This window comes from Dromiciops gliroides, chromosome 3, assembly GCF_019393635.1.
Source record: "Dromiciops gliroides isolate mDroGli1 chromosome 3, mDroGli1.pri, whole genome shotgun sequence".
In the NCBI taxonomy this organism is placed as follows: Eukaryota; Metazoa; Chordata; class Mammalia; order Microbiotheria; family Microbiotheriidae; genus Dromiciops; species Dromiciops gliroides.
The window spans coordinates 281,769,282-281,788,199 of record NC_057863.1 but is presented as its reverse complement, the minus strand read 5'-3'; the positions used below and the strand labels follow the sequence as shown (position 1 = coordinate 281,788,199).

The following is an 18,918-nucleotide window of genomic DNA, read 5'->3' as shown; positions in this document are numbered from 1 at the left end:
CTATCCATAAAATACTCAACACACTGCCTGGCACATATCAAAAAAGCAATAACCATTTATTAAGTACCTAATATGTGCCAGGCATATAAGCATTTAATAAATGCTTATTCCAGTTCATTCCATAACAAGTGGACAATCTTGAAGCATGGACTAAATGAGACTGTGTGTCTACTGAATGAGCTAAATTGCCTGGGTAGGCCAAGAAAGATTCATTGCCAGAGGAATTGCCATAGTGTTATGACTTTTGGGCCTCCACAACCGGTGAAGACCATTTACCAAGGTGTAGAAGACTATGATTGGTACAATGTACACCAATGACACCACAGTTCCATCCTTAGAGTATTCTGATTCAGAGGCCTAAAATTATATGCAATACAGGGATTTAATAAAGTCACTGTATATCTGTATACCAAGCTGGGAAAATATTTTCAGTCTATTCTCTTTTTTTGCCAGGCAATTAGGGTTAAGTGACTTGCCCAGGGTCACACAGCAGTGCCAAGTGTCTGAGGCTGGATTTGAACTCAGGTCCTCCTGAATCCAGAGCCAGTGCTTTATCCACTGTGCCCTCTAGCTGCCCCCTAGTCTATTCTTTAATGATAATAATAACTAGCATTTCCAAAGCACTTTAAATATATTATCTAATTTAAATCTGGGTAATGAGCCTTGTATAACCAGGTTAAAAATACCATCTAATTTTCCATTTTTCTTAAGTCTCTAAAGCTTTTCCATGTGTCTAACATTCCAAGCATTCCTAAAAATTTAAAAAAAAATAAGCCATAAGAATAAACATGGGATTTTAATAAAGTCTCTGCCAATGTTTTGATAGAGGGATTTTAGCAGGAAAGCAAAGATAGTGTAAGGGCTAGTATGCTAATTCTAGACTACAGAAAAAAATCATATCTCCATTTTTTGCACATTATGGCATACTGTCAGAACAACCCTGTGACAGAAGTAGTGATAGCATTATTATTGTCAATGTGGGTTTTTTCCTACTGCTAAAATGAAAGGTACTTTAATGAGAGAAATGTTTTACAAACTCAGCAGTTCTATAAATTGGGATATACTTTATTTTACATTGTCTTAGGAATGGAGGAAGAAGGAAAATGTTATGGGTCATAATGGTTAATACATGATAACTGTTAAAATAAGCAACTGAAGCAAGCCAAACTTCAAATGTACAACACAAGTATATAGTCACATCACCAGATTTTAACAAATTTTTATTTGTTTGCTTATGATAGAAATGGAGGGAAGAAGGGATGGCAAGAGATGGACATTTTATAATGTGTTCAAGGAAAAGAGAATATCTGTCTGTACTTGTTGAGATACCCCCTACTTGCATCATGCTTTATTCTAGCTTCAGGTAAGGAAACAAATAAACCTGTGTTAGCTGCTTCACTAGTTTGCCAGGACAGCTTATCTATGTGCCAGTGTGTGTACAGGCTGGGTGGGGGGGGGGAAGCAAGAATAATCTTCATTTTACAAGTAATGGAACTGAGGCTAAGAAAAAGTAAACAACTGATCACACAAGAGGCAGGACTCAATTCCAGATCTTCTGACTTGAAGTCAGCGTTATTTTATATGACTTTGCATCTTGATCCCTTATTCTAAATGGTGAAAGAACTAAACTATTAAATTAATCAAATAAACCTATAGACACCCAAATAATCTAACTATGCCACATGATAAAGTGATACAACACCAACACAAGATGAGGAAGAAGTCCATCATTAAACAGAATACATTCAGCTCAAAGTTACCTCCTCAGTCAAGGACAGAAAAGCTGAAAATTACCCAAAGCAGCACTTTTTGTAGTAGCAAAGAACTGGAAACAAATTCCAGAGCTTAGGCTGTTCCTGGGATACAGTAGTCGCTTCATAAATGTTTATTGGGCTGATGGACAAATGGAGAATAGTTAGACAAATTGTGGCATGTGGATGTAATCGAATACCGTTGTTCAGTCATTTTAGTCATGTCCAGCTCTTTGTTACCCCATTTGGAATTTTTCTTGGCAAAGATACAGGAATAGTTTGCCATTTCCTTCTCCAGCTCATTTTATAGATGAGGAACTGAAGCAACAGGGTTAAGTGACTTTCCCAGGGTCACACAGTTGGCGAGTGTCTGAGACTGTATTTGAACTTAGGAAGTCTTTCGGACACCAGACCCAGCCTGCTATCCACTGTACCACCTATCCTGGGACAGTAATTACATATTACTGTGCCATAAAGTTATTGACATGAAGAATTATGAGAAAGGCTTACATAAAATATCATAGAGGGAACTAAGTAAAACTAACAAAAATAATATTTATGATGACAACACCCATGTAAATGGAAAGAAAAAAAATGAAAATGAATCCTATATAATTACTATAATGAACAATCTTTGCTCCCAAAGAAAAGATGAGAATTGTACCTCCTCCCTTCTTTGCATAAGTGGGAGAGTGTGAGTGTGAACATTATATATACTGTCAGACTTGGTTGATAGACTGGGTAATTTTACCGAACTACTTCACTTATCTTTTTTTATTCTTTAATACAACAGATGGCTTAATAGGAGAGTGAGAGAGATATATTTAGAAAGGAAAAATAAAATATATCAATAAAAAGTTTAAAAAGTCACTTTTTCCATCAAACTTCCTGAAACTAAACATACTTGGCATCAGTAGCTTCATTCTCAGTAACACTTCTTTCCCTTCGGATGTTTGAGGCAATTGGGGTTAAGTAACTTGCCCAGGGTCACACAGCTATTAGTGTCAAGTGTCTAAGGTCAGGATTTGAATTCGGGTCCTCCTGACTCCAGGTCCAGTGGTCTATCCACTGCACCACCTAGCTGCCCCAATGGTATACTTCAAGAGCCCTAGAGAATCAACTAAAAAACTAATTGAAACAATTAACAACTTTAGCAAAGTTGCGGATATAAATAAACCCACATAAATCATGAGCATTTCTATATACCACCAATAAAACCCAGCAGCAAGAGATAAAGAAATTCCATTTAAAATAACTACAGATGATATAGAATACTTGAGAGTCTACCTGCAGAGACAAATCCTGGGACTATATGAATACAATTGCAAAACATTTTTCATGCAATAGACAGAGCTAAAAATTGCTCTTGCGTAGACCAAACCAATATAATAAAATTATAATTCTATTTATGTTAATTTACTTATTTAATGCCACACCATCATGCCTTACAAAGAATCATTTTATAGCTCTAGAAAAAAATTAACAAACTTCATTTGGAAGAACAAAAGGTCAAGATTATCAAGGAATCAATGAAAAATGTGAAAATGGCCTAATGGTATCAGATTTCAAATTATATTATAAAGTGATAATCATAAAAACAATCTAGTACTTACCAGAAAATAGAGTGGTGGATCAGAGGAATAGATTAGATAAATAATACAGAATAATAAATTACCATAGTAATGTAGTTTTTGATAAACCTAAAGATCCAAGCTTTGGGGGCAAGGCACTGGGAAAACTGGAAAGCAGTTTGGCAAAAATGAGGCATAGACCAACATCTGACATTCTGTGATAGGACTTCTTAAACTTAAAAAATAAAAAAAGCAAAGTGATTGATCTTTTTGCGCAAAACTATTTATAGCTACTCTTTTTGTAGTGGCAAAGAATTGGAAATTGAGGGGTTGCCCATCAATTGGGGAGTGGCTGGACAAGTTGTGGTATATGATTGTGATGGATTACTATGATGCTATAAGAAATGGTGAGTTTGATGGTTTCAGAAAAGCCTGGGAAGACTTATATGTACTGATGCAAAGTGAAGTGAGCAGAACCTAGAGAATATTGTATATAGTAACTGCAATATTGTAAGTATTGTTCTTTTGTTTCTGTCTAGACTTGCAAGTTAATTTGATTTAAGTGAAGCAGGGCTGTGCAAAGTCACCAGCTTTACTCTCTCCTCTGGAATCATCTGAATTGATTGTAAGGATGATCAATAGGGAAAGATGTAGCTACTCTGATCAAGACAATGTTCCAAGACAATTCCAAAGGACCCAGGATGAAAATTGCTATCTATCTCCAGAAAGAGAACTGATGAACTCTGAGTGCAAATTGAAGCATACTTTTTTAACTTTATTTTTCTTGTTTGGTGTGTTTTCTTTTGCAATATGGCTAATATAGAAATATGTTTTGCATGATTTCACACTCATAATCAATATCATAGTGCCTGCCTTCTTAGGGGAGGGGTTCAAAGAGAGGGAGAATTTTGGAATTCAAAAAATTAATGGATATTACATGTAATTGGGAAATATTTAATAAAATAGATGGAAATATAATTTTAAAAGACAGAATATCAGACTTCCTGAAAACCACAACCAAAAAAACAACAGATATAATAAGAAATCACAGAAGAAAATTGCTAGTGCCTATTAAAACCAAATTCTCTAATATTTCATAATCATTTATGTGACATGCCATCTCCACTCAAGCTATCATCTCCTCATCAGAACTGTACTCTGCCTCTGGAAATACCCTGGACTCTGACAGCTTTGACTGAATCTCGTCCATTTCCAAGTCTCTACAGCATTTCCACAACCTGCTAGTAGGCTGTATTTCCCTCTCTTTCCCTTTCCTCATCTTCTAGGTTTACTTTATGTTTTTCTCCTCCCCCCATTGGATTATAAGCCTCTTGAGGATAGGGGCTTTCTTGCTTGCTTGTACTTCTATCTCCAAATGCTTACAATTAATGACACATATGAAGTGCTTAACAAATATTTTATCTAGCTAGATAGCAATCAGTCTCTCAAACTAGTTTGGCTCTTTTAAAATAGCTGAAATTTCCATGAAAATCTTATAAATTAATAGCTAGAGTGAACTGAAATACCTTAGATGAGCTTTTGCCAAGACTTTTCACTTAGGGGGTAGTTAGGTGGTGGGCCTGAAGTCAGGAAGACTCATCTTCCTGAGTTCAAATCCAGCCTCGTACGCTCACTAGCTGTGTGACCCTGGGCAAATCACTCAATCCTGTTTGCCTCAATTTCCTCATTTATAAAATGGTGAAGTGCTGAGTCAACATGTACATACTACATTGCGAGGGAAGGAATAGAGGGAAGAAGGAAGGAAGGAAGGAAGGAAGGGAGGGAGGGAGGGAGGGATGGATTACCTCTAATTTATCCTGTATATATCTTGTTTGTACAAAGTTATTTGCATGTCTTCCACCATTATTAGATTGTAAGCTCCTTATGGACAGAGACTATGTTTTGCTTTTCTGTATTTCCCCAGAGCTTAGTACAATGCCTGGCACATAGCAGATACTTAATAAATGCGTATTGTGATGGTGCGTTTGTGTATATCTTCCTGTAATTTTATGGAAAGATAGAGTCCCAGAATTTAAAGGGGCCATAGAGTTAACTATTTAATTAGTCCAATCTAGTCCAATATACATCTTAAGCTTGAACCTTCCTACAACATCCTAAACAAGTCATTATACACATTTTTTAATTCATTATTTTGAGCCAAAATTTTCTTTCATAAGAGTTAACCACAAGGCTTTAATCCTATAGTCTGTTTTAGGTGTCTGTCTGTATGCAGACTGTGAGAGTAAGTTGATCAAACAACTCACAATGTATAAATCACAAGAGAATTTCCTTGGATGGGATCTGGCCCCAAGTTCTGCAGGATAATACCTGAGAATGACTTTCTGAAGCATTTCCTTTTTCATGACCAGAAAACAGCAGTGGGAGAGAGGCAGGGGACTGCAGACAAATGGCAAGGAGTATTCCTGACCTAAGGAATAGGTCCAAGGCTCCAATACCCCAAGGTATGCAGGAAATCAGGAAATGACTCTATGAATGCCCTAAACAAATGCCATATACTAAAATCAAAGTGAAAAGATCCTTTTAGAGGATTACAACATCAACCTTGCCAAGAAAAAGGAGACAATGTCTTACCAATGCTTAGTCACTGACAGCAAGTCTGATACAGTTCCTCTGAATAATGCCCATGTAAACACCCACAATACCCATATGGACCACAGCTCCTTGTGGCGTAGACTTCTGTAGGAGAGTCAAGTGGGTAGACTTGGTCAAATGGTACCGCTTCCTTACCATAGCCCACTGGACATTGAGGTCTTGGCCAAACTGCCCAAAGGTTCTTAGCATCAAACCCAAAGAGGCATTTAGACCACATTTTGTTAAGTGGCAATTCAGAATCACCATTATAGGAGCCAAAAAATAAAATCAGCATTGAAATGATATTCATTGAGAATGAGTGAATTAGAAGGTATAGGAGAGGCAGTTAGACCAGATGTCTTCTAGGTCTCTTCCAGCTCCTGATTTATGATCCAATAATTCTAAGAGATGATCAACCAACTGCTGTATTTCAAGACGGGCTGGGGATATTGCAAATGTGAAGAGCAGAGGAAATTCTGTGAGATGACCTCCAAGTTTCTTTTCCAATAAAGTGGCCCATCTGAGTGAACAGTTCTTTTTGCCTCCCAGCTCTATGTTTGGGGCCACCCTTCTCTACGTAATAAAAAACAAAAACAATAATCAAACTGTCCAAGGAATCTATAACCCCAGACCTCTGGGTTAATCTAAGCCATCATGTCCAGAGTCATGTATCAGCTTCCTGGAGAGCACTGGCTAAGGAAACATCCAGCAGGGCCTAAAGAAATGATGGGTGAGTGAATCATTGGGCTCTGGAATGAATCCCTTGAGGTCCAGAGCCCAGAGTGCTTTGTGAAACTAGAACATCCAGGTGCAAACAATTACTTCTTGGAAAACGGGTGCTTAGCTGTCCCCTCAGCAAGTGGTGTTCCTTACACAGACCTCCCTTAAATCTCCATCTGACAATCCTGCTTAAAAGTTCTTGAGAGTTTCCAAGTCACCTGGAATAATGCTCTAGCCGGTCGTCGTATCCAAATATCTCACAAATTAATAATACTGTGACTTGTTTGCCCAAATGGAACTTCTAGTCAGCATGCTACAGGTCTCATCTGGCTCTCTGCAGCCTTATTTTTATGATTATTAATTTTGGCAGTTCTGAGTATAGTGTACCTTTTGCCATGATGTACTTTTATTCCATGAAATTGCTCCAGTCAATCCATCAATAAGTAATTGTTGTTTACACCTATTATGCTCAAGTTGGGGCAGCTAGGTGGCACAGTGGAGAGAGTATCAGGTCTGGAATCAGGAAGACTACTCTTCCTGAGTTCAAATCTTGCCTCAGGCGCTTCCTAGCAGTGTGACCCTGGGCAAGTCACTTAACCCTCTTTGCCTCAGGTTCCTCATCTGTAAGAGGAAGAAGAATAGAGAAAGAAATTGCAAACCACTCCAGTACCTTTGCCAAGAAAACCCCAAATGGATCATCAAGAGTCAGACCAGACTAAGCAACATGGGCAAGGCCACCTCTAGGATTAATGTCCCTACTACACAATTTAATTCAACAAACAACATCTACATCTATGCGTGTGTGTGAACACGCTCACATATATCCTCAGCACTTAGCTTTAGTATATATTAGTGTGTGTATATACGTGCATATATAATCTATATATCAATGTATGGATGTGTATATAAACACTCATACATACAGTTCCTGCCATCAAAGAGCTTTTCTTCAATGACATGCCAGGTACTGTGCTATAGAGAAAATAGAAAGAGATGTGAGAGAGAGAATGTGGCATGATGAAGAGAGTCCTGGACTGGAGTCGGAAGGCCTGAATTTGAACATAGGCTTCATCACTTACTAGCTTTGTGATCTTGATCTATCATTTGGTCTCTATTCCTTAATTTCCTTATCAGTAAAATGGAGGCGATAATGCCTGCGTTATTTCCGTCACTCCATTGTGAGAATCAAATGAGATCTGTGGGTGCTTTGATACCCATGACTATTTTTACGAATGACATACCATCTCTGCTGGAAAGAATTTGCATGTTAGTTTGCATCTGTGTGCCTTAAAACAAAACTATAGAGGCAGCTAGGTGGCGCAGTGGATAAAGCACCGGCCCTGGATTCAGGAGGACCTGAGTTCAAATCTGACCTCAGACACTTGACATTTACTAGCTGTGTGACCCTGGGCAAGTCACTTAACCCCCATTGCCCCGCAAAAAACCAACCAACCAACCAACCAACAAAAAAACCTATAGCAAGTGGAAATTATGGAGCTGCCCCTTGAAGATGACTTTTATTAATTTTATTAATTTATTAATTACTTTATTAATTTGAAGGGTTACTTTTATTACTTGGACTCAAGGTTGCTTTCTCTAGGAACTGGTATGATGTGGCTGCCATTGCTCATTCTCTTGTCTAAGAAGTTTTCATTACACACAGAATTCAAGAAGCTCTACAGAAGCTTCTAACACTACTATCTGAATGATCTTGGGTAGGTCGAGTCCTAGAATTATAGATTTAGAGTTAGAAGGGCCCTTAGGAATAGTTGAGTTCAGTCTGATCATTTTACAGAGGAGGAAACCAAGGTCCAGAGAGGTTAAATGACTTGTCCAAGGTTACATGGGTACTAACCAAATGGAGATTTGAACCCAGTAGGTCATGGATCCAGAGTTGGAAGGGACCTCACAGGACACCTAGCCTAAAGATTCTTAATTTGGGTTCAGGGATAGACTTCAAGGAAGGGTATGAACTTGGATGGGAAAAAGTAAATCTGTATCTCAATATAGTGGGTTTCCTTTGTAATCTTTTATGTTTTATTTTATGCATTTAAAAACATAATTCTGAGAAAGGGTAAATAGGCTTCACCATTCTGCCAAAGGGGTTCATGACACAAAATAAGTTAAGAATCTCTGATCCAGTCCAATGCTTTCATTTTACAGATGAGGAAACTGAGACCCAGGGAGGCTAAGTGATTTGCCAGCCAGAGTCCTGGAGATGGGACTTGAACCCAATCCTCTAAATACAGAGCCAGTGTTTCTCTCCCACCCCCCACATCCCCTCCTCATACCATGCTGTCTCTTTAACTCCTCTGAACCTAAATGATCTCATAAAGGCTGCTATGTGGGATAGTCAATAGAGTGCTGGATCTAGAATCTGGAAGACCTGAGTTCCAATCCTGCCTCAGGTATGCACTGGCTGTGTGGCCCTGAGCAAATGAAGGGAAAGACTTGTGTCTACCTCAGTTTCCTTATCTGTAAAATGTGGGGTGATGATGATATGTTTACTGCCATGGTTGTTATAAGGATAAAATGAGATAATAAGTGTAAAGGATTATATAAATTTTAGCCATTATATGAGAAATTAGGAAGTTAGACTCATTGATCTCTAATATCCTGCCTAGTTCTAAATCTGTGATTCTCTATATAATCTCTATCTCATGTAACAGCACTATATGGAGTTTCAGAGACTATTTATTAGAGGTATAAGGGATTCAGTTAGTTCAACACTATTTCTTAGGATTAAGGAAACTGAAGCCAACTGAGAGATGGTGACTTGCCCAAGGTCACCCAACTAGTTAATGGCAGACCCAATATTCAAACCTACTTTCCCTGACTCCAGGCCCAGAGTTCTTCTCGATACACCATGCTGCTCTCCTACTTGACAGGGGACAGGGAATATAGATGATGAAATTCTTGCACAAATGCAATTCCCAACACAAAGCAATCCAGTCCTAAAGGCCATCTGGCAAGCTGAGAGACAGCCCAAAGAGTACCAGGAAGCCTAGTGTACTGGAAAAAACTCCAGATTATCCTGGCTTTGCTACTTCCTGGCTGTGTGACCCTGTGTCAGTCATAGAACTTCTCTGGGCCTCTCTTTCCTCAACTGTATACAGAAGGGTTTAGTTTAGATGACTGCTAACTCCTGCAATCCTCATTTCCATAACTGGGTAAGTGATTACTCAAATTCTGGCAATCAAATCTGGGTTTCTTAAGCATACAAGTTTAGCAATTAGCACACTCCTAAAAATCAGTGGAGGTTTTGTTGCCAGGCCCTTAAAACAGCAGCCCCCTCCCAGATGATCTTGTGTAACAATGACTGTGTTGAAACAATGCCAATGAGGCTCAGAAAAGTAAGCAGTATTAACATTGGGCTTTTGTGATGAAAATATCGTTCCTAGTCAGACAGCAAAAAAATGGGAGAGAGTAAAACCGCTTAGGAAACAGAAGAAATGCTGTAAAGTAAACCTCATTTAGCAGACACGTTGTCTGGTTTTCTCAGGCCTAGATAACATGGGAAGTAAAAAGGAGCTTGAGGAATGAAAAGAATAGAAGTGGAATTCAAACAGTGATTTTGTTTTGTTAAAATGATAATTGCTTACTATTTAAAAAGAAAAACTTTCCACAAAGTCTGCCGCTCTCTTTTTGTTCAGCCCTGTCAGATTCTTTGTGATCCCTTTTGGAGTTTTCTTGGCAAAGGGACTGGAGTGGTTTACCATTTCTTTCTCCAGTTCATTTTATAGATAAGGAAACTGAGGCAAACAGGGTTAAGGGACTTGCCGAAGGTCACAGAGTTAGTAAGTGTCTAAGGCTAGATTTGAACTCGTCTTCCTGACTCCTGTCTGGGGTATCAAGGTGGCTCCAGCAGCTCAGTAGACAGAGTACAGGGCCTGGAGTCATGAAGACTCATCTTCCTTAGTTCAAATATGGTCTCAGGCTGGTTTTCTCAGGCCTAGATAACACAAAAAGTAAAAAGAAGCTTAAGTAATGAAAAGAACAAAAGTAGAAGTCACACAGTGGAAGCTATGGTTTTGTTTTGTTAAAATAATAATTGCTTACTATTAATGATTCTTTTGGGGGGCAGGGCAATGAGGGTTAAGTGACTTGCCCAGGATCACACAGCTAGTGTCAAATGTCTGATCCAGATTTGAACTCCTGAATCCAGGGTCCATGCTTTATCCATTGTGCCACCTAGCTGCCCCCAGTTGCTTACTATTTAAAAAGAAAAACTTGTGTAACGATTGGAATAACGCCACCTGCTGGATACTAACTGTAGAAGAGTTCTGCCCATGAAGCGAAGGTCTTTGAGGGCAAGACCAGGAGTCTTTTCTTTGGTATCAGGACGTGATGCGGACTAGTGGGAGGAGGAAGGAAGAGACCGGCGCTCAGTCTGGGGCTCTTTCCGGAGGACGCTGGCGGAGAAGGGAGCTAGAAATGTGCTCTCCCTTTAATAGATAGGAATCTAGGCCTTTCTCTCTCTTTACCAAATTCTTATTCTCCTTAATAAATGCTTAAAGTCTAACTCTTGCTAAAGCTTATAATTTATTGGCGACCACTCATTAAATATTTTAGACAGACTAGCTAGAATTTTAGCCGTTAACACTTGCCACAGAGTCTGCTACCCTGTGTCTTCGGACAAATCACTTGACCTTTCTGGATCTCGGTTTTCTCATTTGTAAAATGAGTGAATTGGATTGGATTCTTTCTAAAGGTTCCTTTCCAGCTCTATGATTCTGTACCTCTAAGTCCATGGCAAAAGGAGGAGGAGGAGGAGCTTCTGGGGAGTGCCCTGATTTCTTTTTTTTTTTTGCGGGGCAATGGGGGTTAAGTGACTTGTCTAGGGTCACACAGCTAGTAAGTGTCAAGTGTCTGAGGCCGGATTTGAACTCAGGTACTCCTGAATCCAGGGCCGGTGCTTTATCCACTGTGTCACCTAGCTGCCCCCACCCTGATTTCATTTTAAGAGAGCAAAAACTGAGCACAAGAAGAAGCAACATTTACACCCCAATGAGAGAGTCTCTGGCTCCTAGCCTGGTTAAAAAAAAATTGCAATGGATAAAAATGGGCAGGACAGGCATCAGTCATAATCTAAAATAAAGGGTGTGGCAAAAAAACCCTCCCCAAACCTTCAGATTGTGCCAAGGGATTTGTTTTGTTTTGTTGTTTATCTGTTTGTTCTTAAATTATTATTTTGGAAGTGAATCCTTAGCTTTCTGTCAACCAGAATTTCGCTAGAAAGGCACTTGATGATTCTAGGGAACAAATATTATACTCTGCCACAAATATATAAAATCACTTGCCTCAAATCTTTCTTCTTCATTTTCTATTGTCCTCTTGAATTCAGTTCGATAAACTTTTAAGTGCCTACTATCCACAGGGCACTGTGCTCCTTTGAAAAGGAAACTGGCACAAGCATCTCTGTGTTTAGCAAGAGAAACATTCAGCCTCGTTGGAAGGGAATGAAGCAGAACAAGTGGCCAATAAAATAATAAATGCCAACTCCAGCTTGTGACTACAGTCAGTTTCTCATCTTACTGGACTGACTATTGCTTAAACAGAGTATGTTCATGGCTTGAAAACCAGCTTCTGTAGCCAGGAAGCCACGAACTGACTCACGCACGCTTTTCTCTCTGCTGTGGTCACCAGTGTCTGCTCCCCGCAACAAGAAGACTGGAACAATCAGAATGGGGGAGGGGGGAACCAATGCTTGAGTGTCAATAGTTGCCAATGACAAACTGCATCCAAATTTCAGATGAGAGCCCTCCTCCATCATGCCCTCTGCTGAGTGCTGGGGTCTGGGTCTGTCCCATGGTAACACGGTTTAAACCCAGACAGAAATTTCTAGCCTGTGGCAGGTAAGACTTTAATTGTACCTATTGAGTCAGGTGTTCCTGCTCTAATGTCTACATCCAACTGTATCATTTCATGAAGCTGCTCTGCAGCAATTTTGTTTTGTTCAAATAATAATCATAGCCCTCTTCGGTTTTTTCGAATTGCTAAACGGCAGCAAAGTTGGCATATCGTCTTCACTGTGCCAAGACTTTGGGAAGTCTCTCATACACTGTAACAATCTTGCACATAGTTTGTATGGAGTGGGGATCTGGACTTACCATTGCACAGGAGCTTGTTAGTGTTTTATTTTAAAAAGGAAAGGAAAGGAAACAAACATTTATTAAGCTCCTACTATGTGAAAGGCATTGCGTTAAGCATGTTAGAAATATCTCATTTGAGCCTCACAACAACCCTGGGAGGTAGGTGCTATTATTACCTCCTTTTTACAATTGAGGAAATGGAGGTAGCAGAGGTGAAATGACTTGCACAGTGTCACACAGATAGTGTCAGATCAGATTTGAATTTATCCTAGGGTCAGTCTCTCAAAGTTAAACTAACCTGTATCACTCACACATATGGTCAATTTTACCAAATATTTTTCAGAGCCATAACTAGGAAAAGATGACCAAGCATTTGTCCTCATAGCACCAAAATTAGAGGGCAACAGTAACATTTCAGGGTTTACTTTCTCTTCACCCATTGCCACACTCTAGGTGAGTTTCCCTCTCTCCAGTCTTCACAGTGGAAAGAGAAATGTATCAGAAGGTAAGCGTTCCAGCTTTTAACCTTTGCTTTGACACTAATTAGCTGTGAGACATGGGGTAAGCCACCTAAACTCTCTCAGACTCAGTTTACCCATCTCTAAAATTAGGACTAGATGGTGATTTCAAAATCCTTTGCAGCTCTAATATTCTGTGATTTTAATGAATTTTAATCTATATTTTAAATACACCTTCCTCATTTTTGCAGAAAGGGGAACTATGGGTATAGAACATTACATATATTGTCAAACTTAATTGATGCATTGGTTAATTTTGCTGAACTGCTTGTTCCCCTATCTTTTGAAAAATTCCTTATTATAACTCTCTAGGCAGGAGATTTTAAAATATATTGTAAAAAATTTTTTAAATCATAACTTTTGAAAAATGTAAATTTATGTTATAAATGTCTTTGAAGACTTCAAAGATGAAGGAGGGGAAACCCAAGAAAGGTTACAATACATTTAAATAAGTAGGACTCTAAATAGAGAATTCACAAAGATGGGGGTGTGAGTAATTTACTCCCAGAAATGATTAAATGACACGTGTACTGTAGGATACTGAAGGCACCAAACTGTATTTCCATCTCTCTGTCTCTGTCTGTCTGTCTGTCTGTCTGTCTGTGTCTGTCTCTGTCTCTTTGTGTGTCTGTGTCTGTGTCTCTCCCTGTCTCTTCCCCCCCCCCCCCCCCCGTCTAATCTTCTCTCTACTCCCAGGGCTACAACTACTTTGTCATCACCTTGAATACTATAGAAGACCATGAGAGCTAGACAGATGAGTTTTAGTAGGGAATGGAGAAAGAAGGATGCATGGTAATCACAGCCTGAACATCTGGGAGACATGAGACATCCTTGCCCAGGATGGGGATTGGCCCTACATATATGCATTGAATGTCTAATAGGGACATCACCCAGGGCCTGCAAATGCTCAGTGAGGCAGAGTAGAAAAAAAGATGCCTCCACCAACTATTTCCTTGTGAGGATATTCATGGTACTGTAAAAAGAGTGCTGGATTTAGAGTCAGATTTTGAATCTCAGATATGCTGCTTACTATCTGTGTGACTTTGAGAAGTTATTTTACCACCTTGGGACTCATTTTCTTCATCTGCAAACTAAGGTCCCTTTCAGCTCTAAAGCTATGTTTAACCACCAGGTGATATTGATTGCCATTATCATGATAGAAGCTGTGTTTAGCCCATGTTCACTCTTGACATTTGTCCACATCCTTGGGGAAAACTGCTTTGCACACTCTATTCTATGGTTTGTAGAAAGTGACCTTCTATCCCTCAGCTCCACCTCTCTCTACAGGATGGCACCCAATCATATGAACTTAGCTTTGAGCCCCCACTCATTTGCAAAACATTGCCTCCTTTCTTGATCTGCTGTATTTCAGTAAGGGTTAGTCATGCAAGCTTGGTAAAATGGACTTGGCTCTCTACAGAAACACACAAATGTTCGGAAACCATATAGTATTTACTCTTAGCAAGAACTGATCAGTAAATAAATAGCAACAACAAAAAAGAAAAATGTGGAATAATTAAATACACTGAAAAAAAAGTGATAACCTTGGCATCTAGGTAGACTAGTTGATCTTCTGGATGCTTTTTGTTAGCAGCAGCAAAGCTAGTTAAGATGGGCAACATCCTTAACAAGCAATCCTCTTTCCACAAAAAGAACTCAGAACATGGAATTCAGTCCTAGATGTATTGTCTGTTTGTTTGGGTTTTTTTTTTGTTTGGTTGTTTGGTTTTGGTTTTGGGGTGGGGGACAATGAGGGTTAAGTGACTTGCCTAGGGTCACACAGCTAGTAAGTGTTACCTAGCTGCCCCTGGATGTATTGTCTAAAGCAAAGAGCTCCAAACTTGTCTTGTCCCAACTAACCCATCATGAAATAGAGTGAATGAACTCAGTGTTGGGCCCCAGGTTTTTTAGCTGTTATTATTTAGTGTTTTTGGTTTTGTTTTTGTTTTTCAGTTGTGTCCAGCTCTTTGTGATCCCTTTTGGGGTTTTCTTGGCAAAGGTCCTGGAGTGGTATGCCATTTCCTTCTCCAGTTCATTTTACAAATGAGGAAACTGAAGTCAACAGGATTAAATGATTTACCCAGAGTCACACAGCTACTAAGTATCTGAGTATGGATTTGAACTCAAGAAGATAAGTCTTCCTGACTCCAGGCCTGGTACTCTATCGAATCTGTCACCTAGCTGCCTTGGGCCCCAGTTTCCTACAGTAATTGTTGCCATTATCTCCGACCGTAAGCAAAGTACTCTCTGCTTTAGCCATCCTCATTTCTTATTGTCATCCCTAATCAAATCCATATACCAGGCAAAAACAGTAAGAGGAATGCTCCATGTGACTTTATGATCCATTGTTTTTATATCAATACCAATTGTTTTTCTTTATTCATTTTCCGTTGCATTTGACTCCTGGTGACCCCATTTGGGATTTTCTTGGCAAAAATAGGGAAGTGGTTTGCCATCTCCTTTTCCAACTCATTTTACAGATAAGGACACTGAGGTAAAAAGGATTAAGTGATTTGCCCAGGGTCACACATCTAGTGTCTGAGGCCAGATTGGAACCCAGGTGAAGACTCCAGGCTCTGTGCGCTATCCTCTGTGCTACCTAGCTGGCCCTATACGGAATCAGGCTATAAATGTCTCTGCCTTTTAGACTTAGTTCCTTGAAAGTAAAGAATGTCTTTGTGTCCTCAATGTTTAGCATGGAGCCTGGCACATAGTAGGACTTAATAAATATTTGCTAACTGACTTGAATACCTTTGCAAAAGCACTTCCATGTTCAGACATCAGGATGGATGTAGCCCTCTCATGATTTATTTTTTCTCCTTCAAGAACCCCCTTGATAAAATGACTTTATAGGAATTGAAGCTTAGAAATCATCTAATACAACTCACTCTTTTTATAGATGAAGCCCATAATAGACCCAAAATTGCTGAAGTGAATTTCCAAGAATCAGAGAGATAAGAGTAGGATCTAGATATGTAAAACCGGATATTTTGACTCCAAACCCAATACTCTTTCCACGACAGCAATTAAAATACAGAAAACTGGCTTAAAACATAATGGTTGAGGTTGGTTTCTCCTTATTTAAATAAGGAATTGAAGATGAAATTTTCACTTCAGTTGCTGTGCCGTTTTTTGAACGTAGCTTAAATCAAAAGCTTACTTCTATTTGTATCACTGTGATGGTTTCTAAGGCACATCAAATTCCCTCTTCCACAAATATTGGACGGACACCTAACTGCTCCTGAAGGGATCACTTACTCTCCAGTGACACCAAATAAAAACATGGGTTTCTATACCACTATGGCATGGAGAGCACATCTGGGCTGTCCTGGATCTCCAAAGCTGTTTGCAAACGAAGCACACATCAGCCAGCCAACTGGAAACAGGAGGAGTCTTGTCAGCTCCAAAGAGGGTATTCCACAACTTCAGGCCGGAACCAATAAATACCAGGGACGCAACTGACAAATCGAGCAGAGTCTTCGAGTTCCAGCCAACCCTCCTCACCTCACCCCCACGCCAAACACGTGTGTAGTTTTAAGATCTGCTATCTTCGCCTCCCCCCCCCCATTGTTAATTAAATAGAGCCACAAAAAGCATCTCCCTTTGCGTGAATCAGAAAAGACACCATGGAAGGAACGCCAGTTGGCGAGGGTTATAGCCAATAGAAGGGGGTCTCTCTCCCATTCCATCTTCATTCCTATCCAGAAGCCTAGTTGCTGCTTTTCTGCCAGCTTTAGGTAACGTAGGTCTGTGCAGATAGAGGTGGGGACTGGGTGAGGAGCAAGGGCAAGCAACTTCTATTGAGCCCCGAATCCCTCTTTCCCCGGCCCAATATCCTCTCCCCCTCTCCGCCCCCGGAAGTGTTGAGGACCCTGGGGAACCGAATGGAGATTAGGGCTAGCCTCACTGAGAATGAAGAGAAGCAGTCAGAAGTTTCCGCTTGGCCTCCCACGTCAACAAGAGTTTGAATGAAAAGCTGGCTCCCCAAAGCCTGAGGGTGCCCGGGAGCACAGCCCGGGGAGGCCAGAGGGAGCACTGAGAACCTTTCCCCCCTCGGCGGCAAGGGGTTGACACCCGCGAGATGCAAGCGGGGCTCCTGGCCAAGGCTAAGGGACTGGCTCTCCGGCGCCTAGCTCCCTCCTTTTTCCATGCAGAAAAAGTCCCTGAGTTCTCCCTCCCGTGCGCTTACTCTAGCAACACGTCCGCACCCGCAGCTCCTTGTACCCCTGCGGAGTCGGGACCCCTGGGCTGCTCGCGGTGTCCCTGCTCCGGAGCTCCCTGGCTGCCCCGCCTCCCTGCTCCTACCTGGGAAGCCGAGGCTGAGCCAGGCGTGGAGGGGCAGCAGCAGTAGCGCTAGCCGGACCGAGGAGCTGCCCATAGTGCACGGCCCGCTCTCCTTCCCTCCCGATGCCTTGGGTTCCACCAGGGGGGCTGGAGGAGCAAAGAGAAGAGGAAGGGAAAGGGGTGGGGGGTGGGGGGGTAGGAGCAGACGTGGGTCTGAGCTGGAAAACTCCTCCTCTCGACTCCCTTTCACCTCCCTCTCTTCCTCCTCCTACTCTTCCAAAGGCAGAGAAGTTCAAGGTTCCTGCATCCCCCTCTACTGCCTCTTTCTTCCTCCTCCCCAGGCTACGCGGCTTTCTCCGCAGCCCTTACTGACGCCGCTGCTGTCCCAGCCAGGCTGGTCTTCCTCCCTCCCCTATCCCCCCACCCGCAAACACACACCCTAAACACTTGGCTGGGGAGCCTTTCGCTCAGTAGTTGTATCCCTGAGCCTTGACAACCTAGGCGCCCCCAAAGGGGAGGGCTTTTGAGCTCCTTTTTCACAGCTGTTAAATCATATGTAAAAGTTCTTGGCGGATCTAAAAAACCCATAGAGATTTGTCCGCCTAGTCATCCTAAATGTTCTATTACTTGTTTACGTGTTTTAGCTTACCTACTATAGACTATAAGCTTGATGAGGGCCTTAATGGCCTTATCACTACAAGATGTGTGTAAATGTTTAACAATGGGCTCCCTGGGAGGAAAAATGAAGGCACTACACATTTTAAAATTTAATCTGCATTACTAACATTTCTTAGGTCTAAACAAGCAACAAAAGAAGTCAAGCCCCGCTGTGTAGAGTTTGCTGATTTCTGAAGTGTAAACTGAAATTTTAACTAGCTTTTGAACTGGCTTCAGCACACCCCTCATTGTTACCCCTACTTAGTATCAATTTGTCAAAGTATTCAATAACCTCGTATTCAGTCAATAAGCGTTTATTAAATCTTTACTCTTACTACGAGCCAGGTACTGCTAAGTGCAAAAGATACAAACCCAAACCACCACCCCCCCCAAAAAAATTCCAACAATCCCTGCTCTCAAGACTCATAGTCTTTATAAAGTCTTTCTGTGTGCATACAGAATAAATAACGGATAAATAATAATATAAGGTTTGAAGTCAGTATGGCAAAGACAAATTAAATGATTTGCCCAAACTCACATAGCCAGGACCGTGGCAAAACTCGGACTCAGTTTCTTCATTTGTAAGATGGAAATAATAATATTTGCTCTACCTACCTCTCAGGCACGTTGTGAGGCAAATATTTTGTAAACCTTAAAGAGCCCTTTTCATTGATTCACTAAGCTTCATTGTATGTGGAAGTGGCCTTCGAAGACTGGCCAGTGAGAAAATGAA

General features: G+C 40.7%; 1 protein-coding gene across 1 annotated transcript in view; it reads right to left on the bottom strand.

Annotated features, from left to right (window-relative positions):
• SRPX (sushi repeat containing protein X-linked) overlaps positions 1-17,799 on the bottom strand; it is a 101,976-nt gene extending 84,177 nt beyond the window's left edge. The window contains exon 1 of the mRNA XM_043995848.1: positions 17,550-17,799. Within this exon, the coding sequence (XP_043851783.1) occupies positions 17,550-17,622 (73 nt within the window). The 5' untranslated portion in view covers positions 17,623-17,799. The remainder of the gene's footprint in view (positions 1-17,549) is intronic.
• Positions 17,800-18,918: the final 1,119 nt, after the last annotated feature.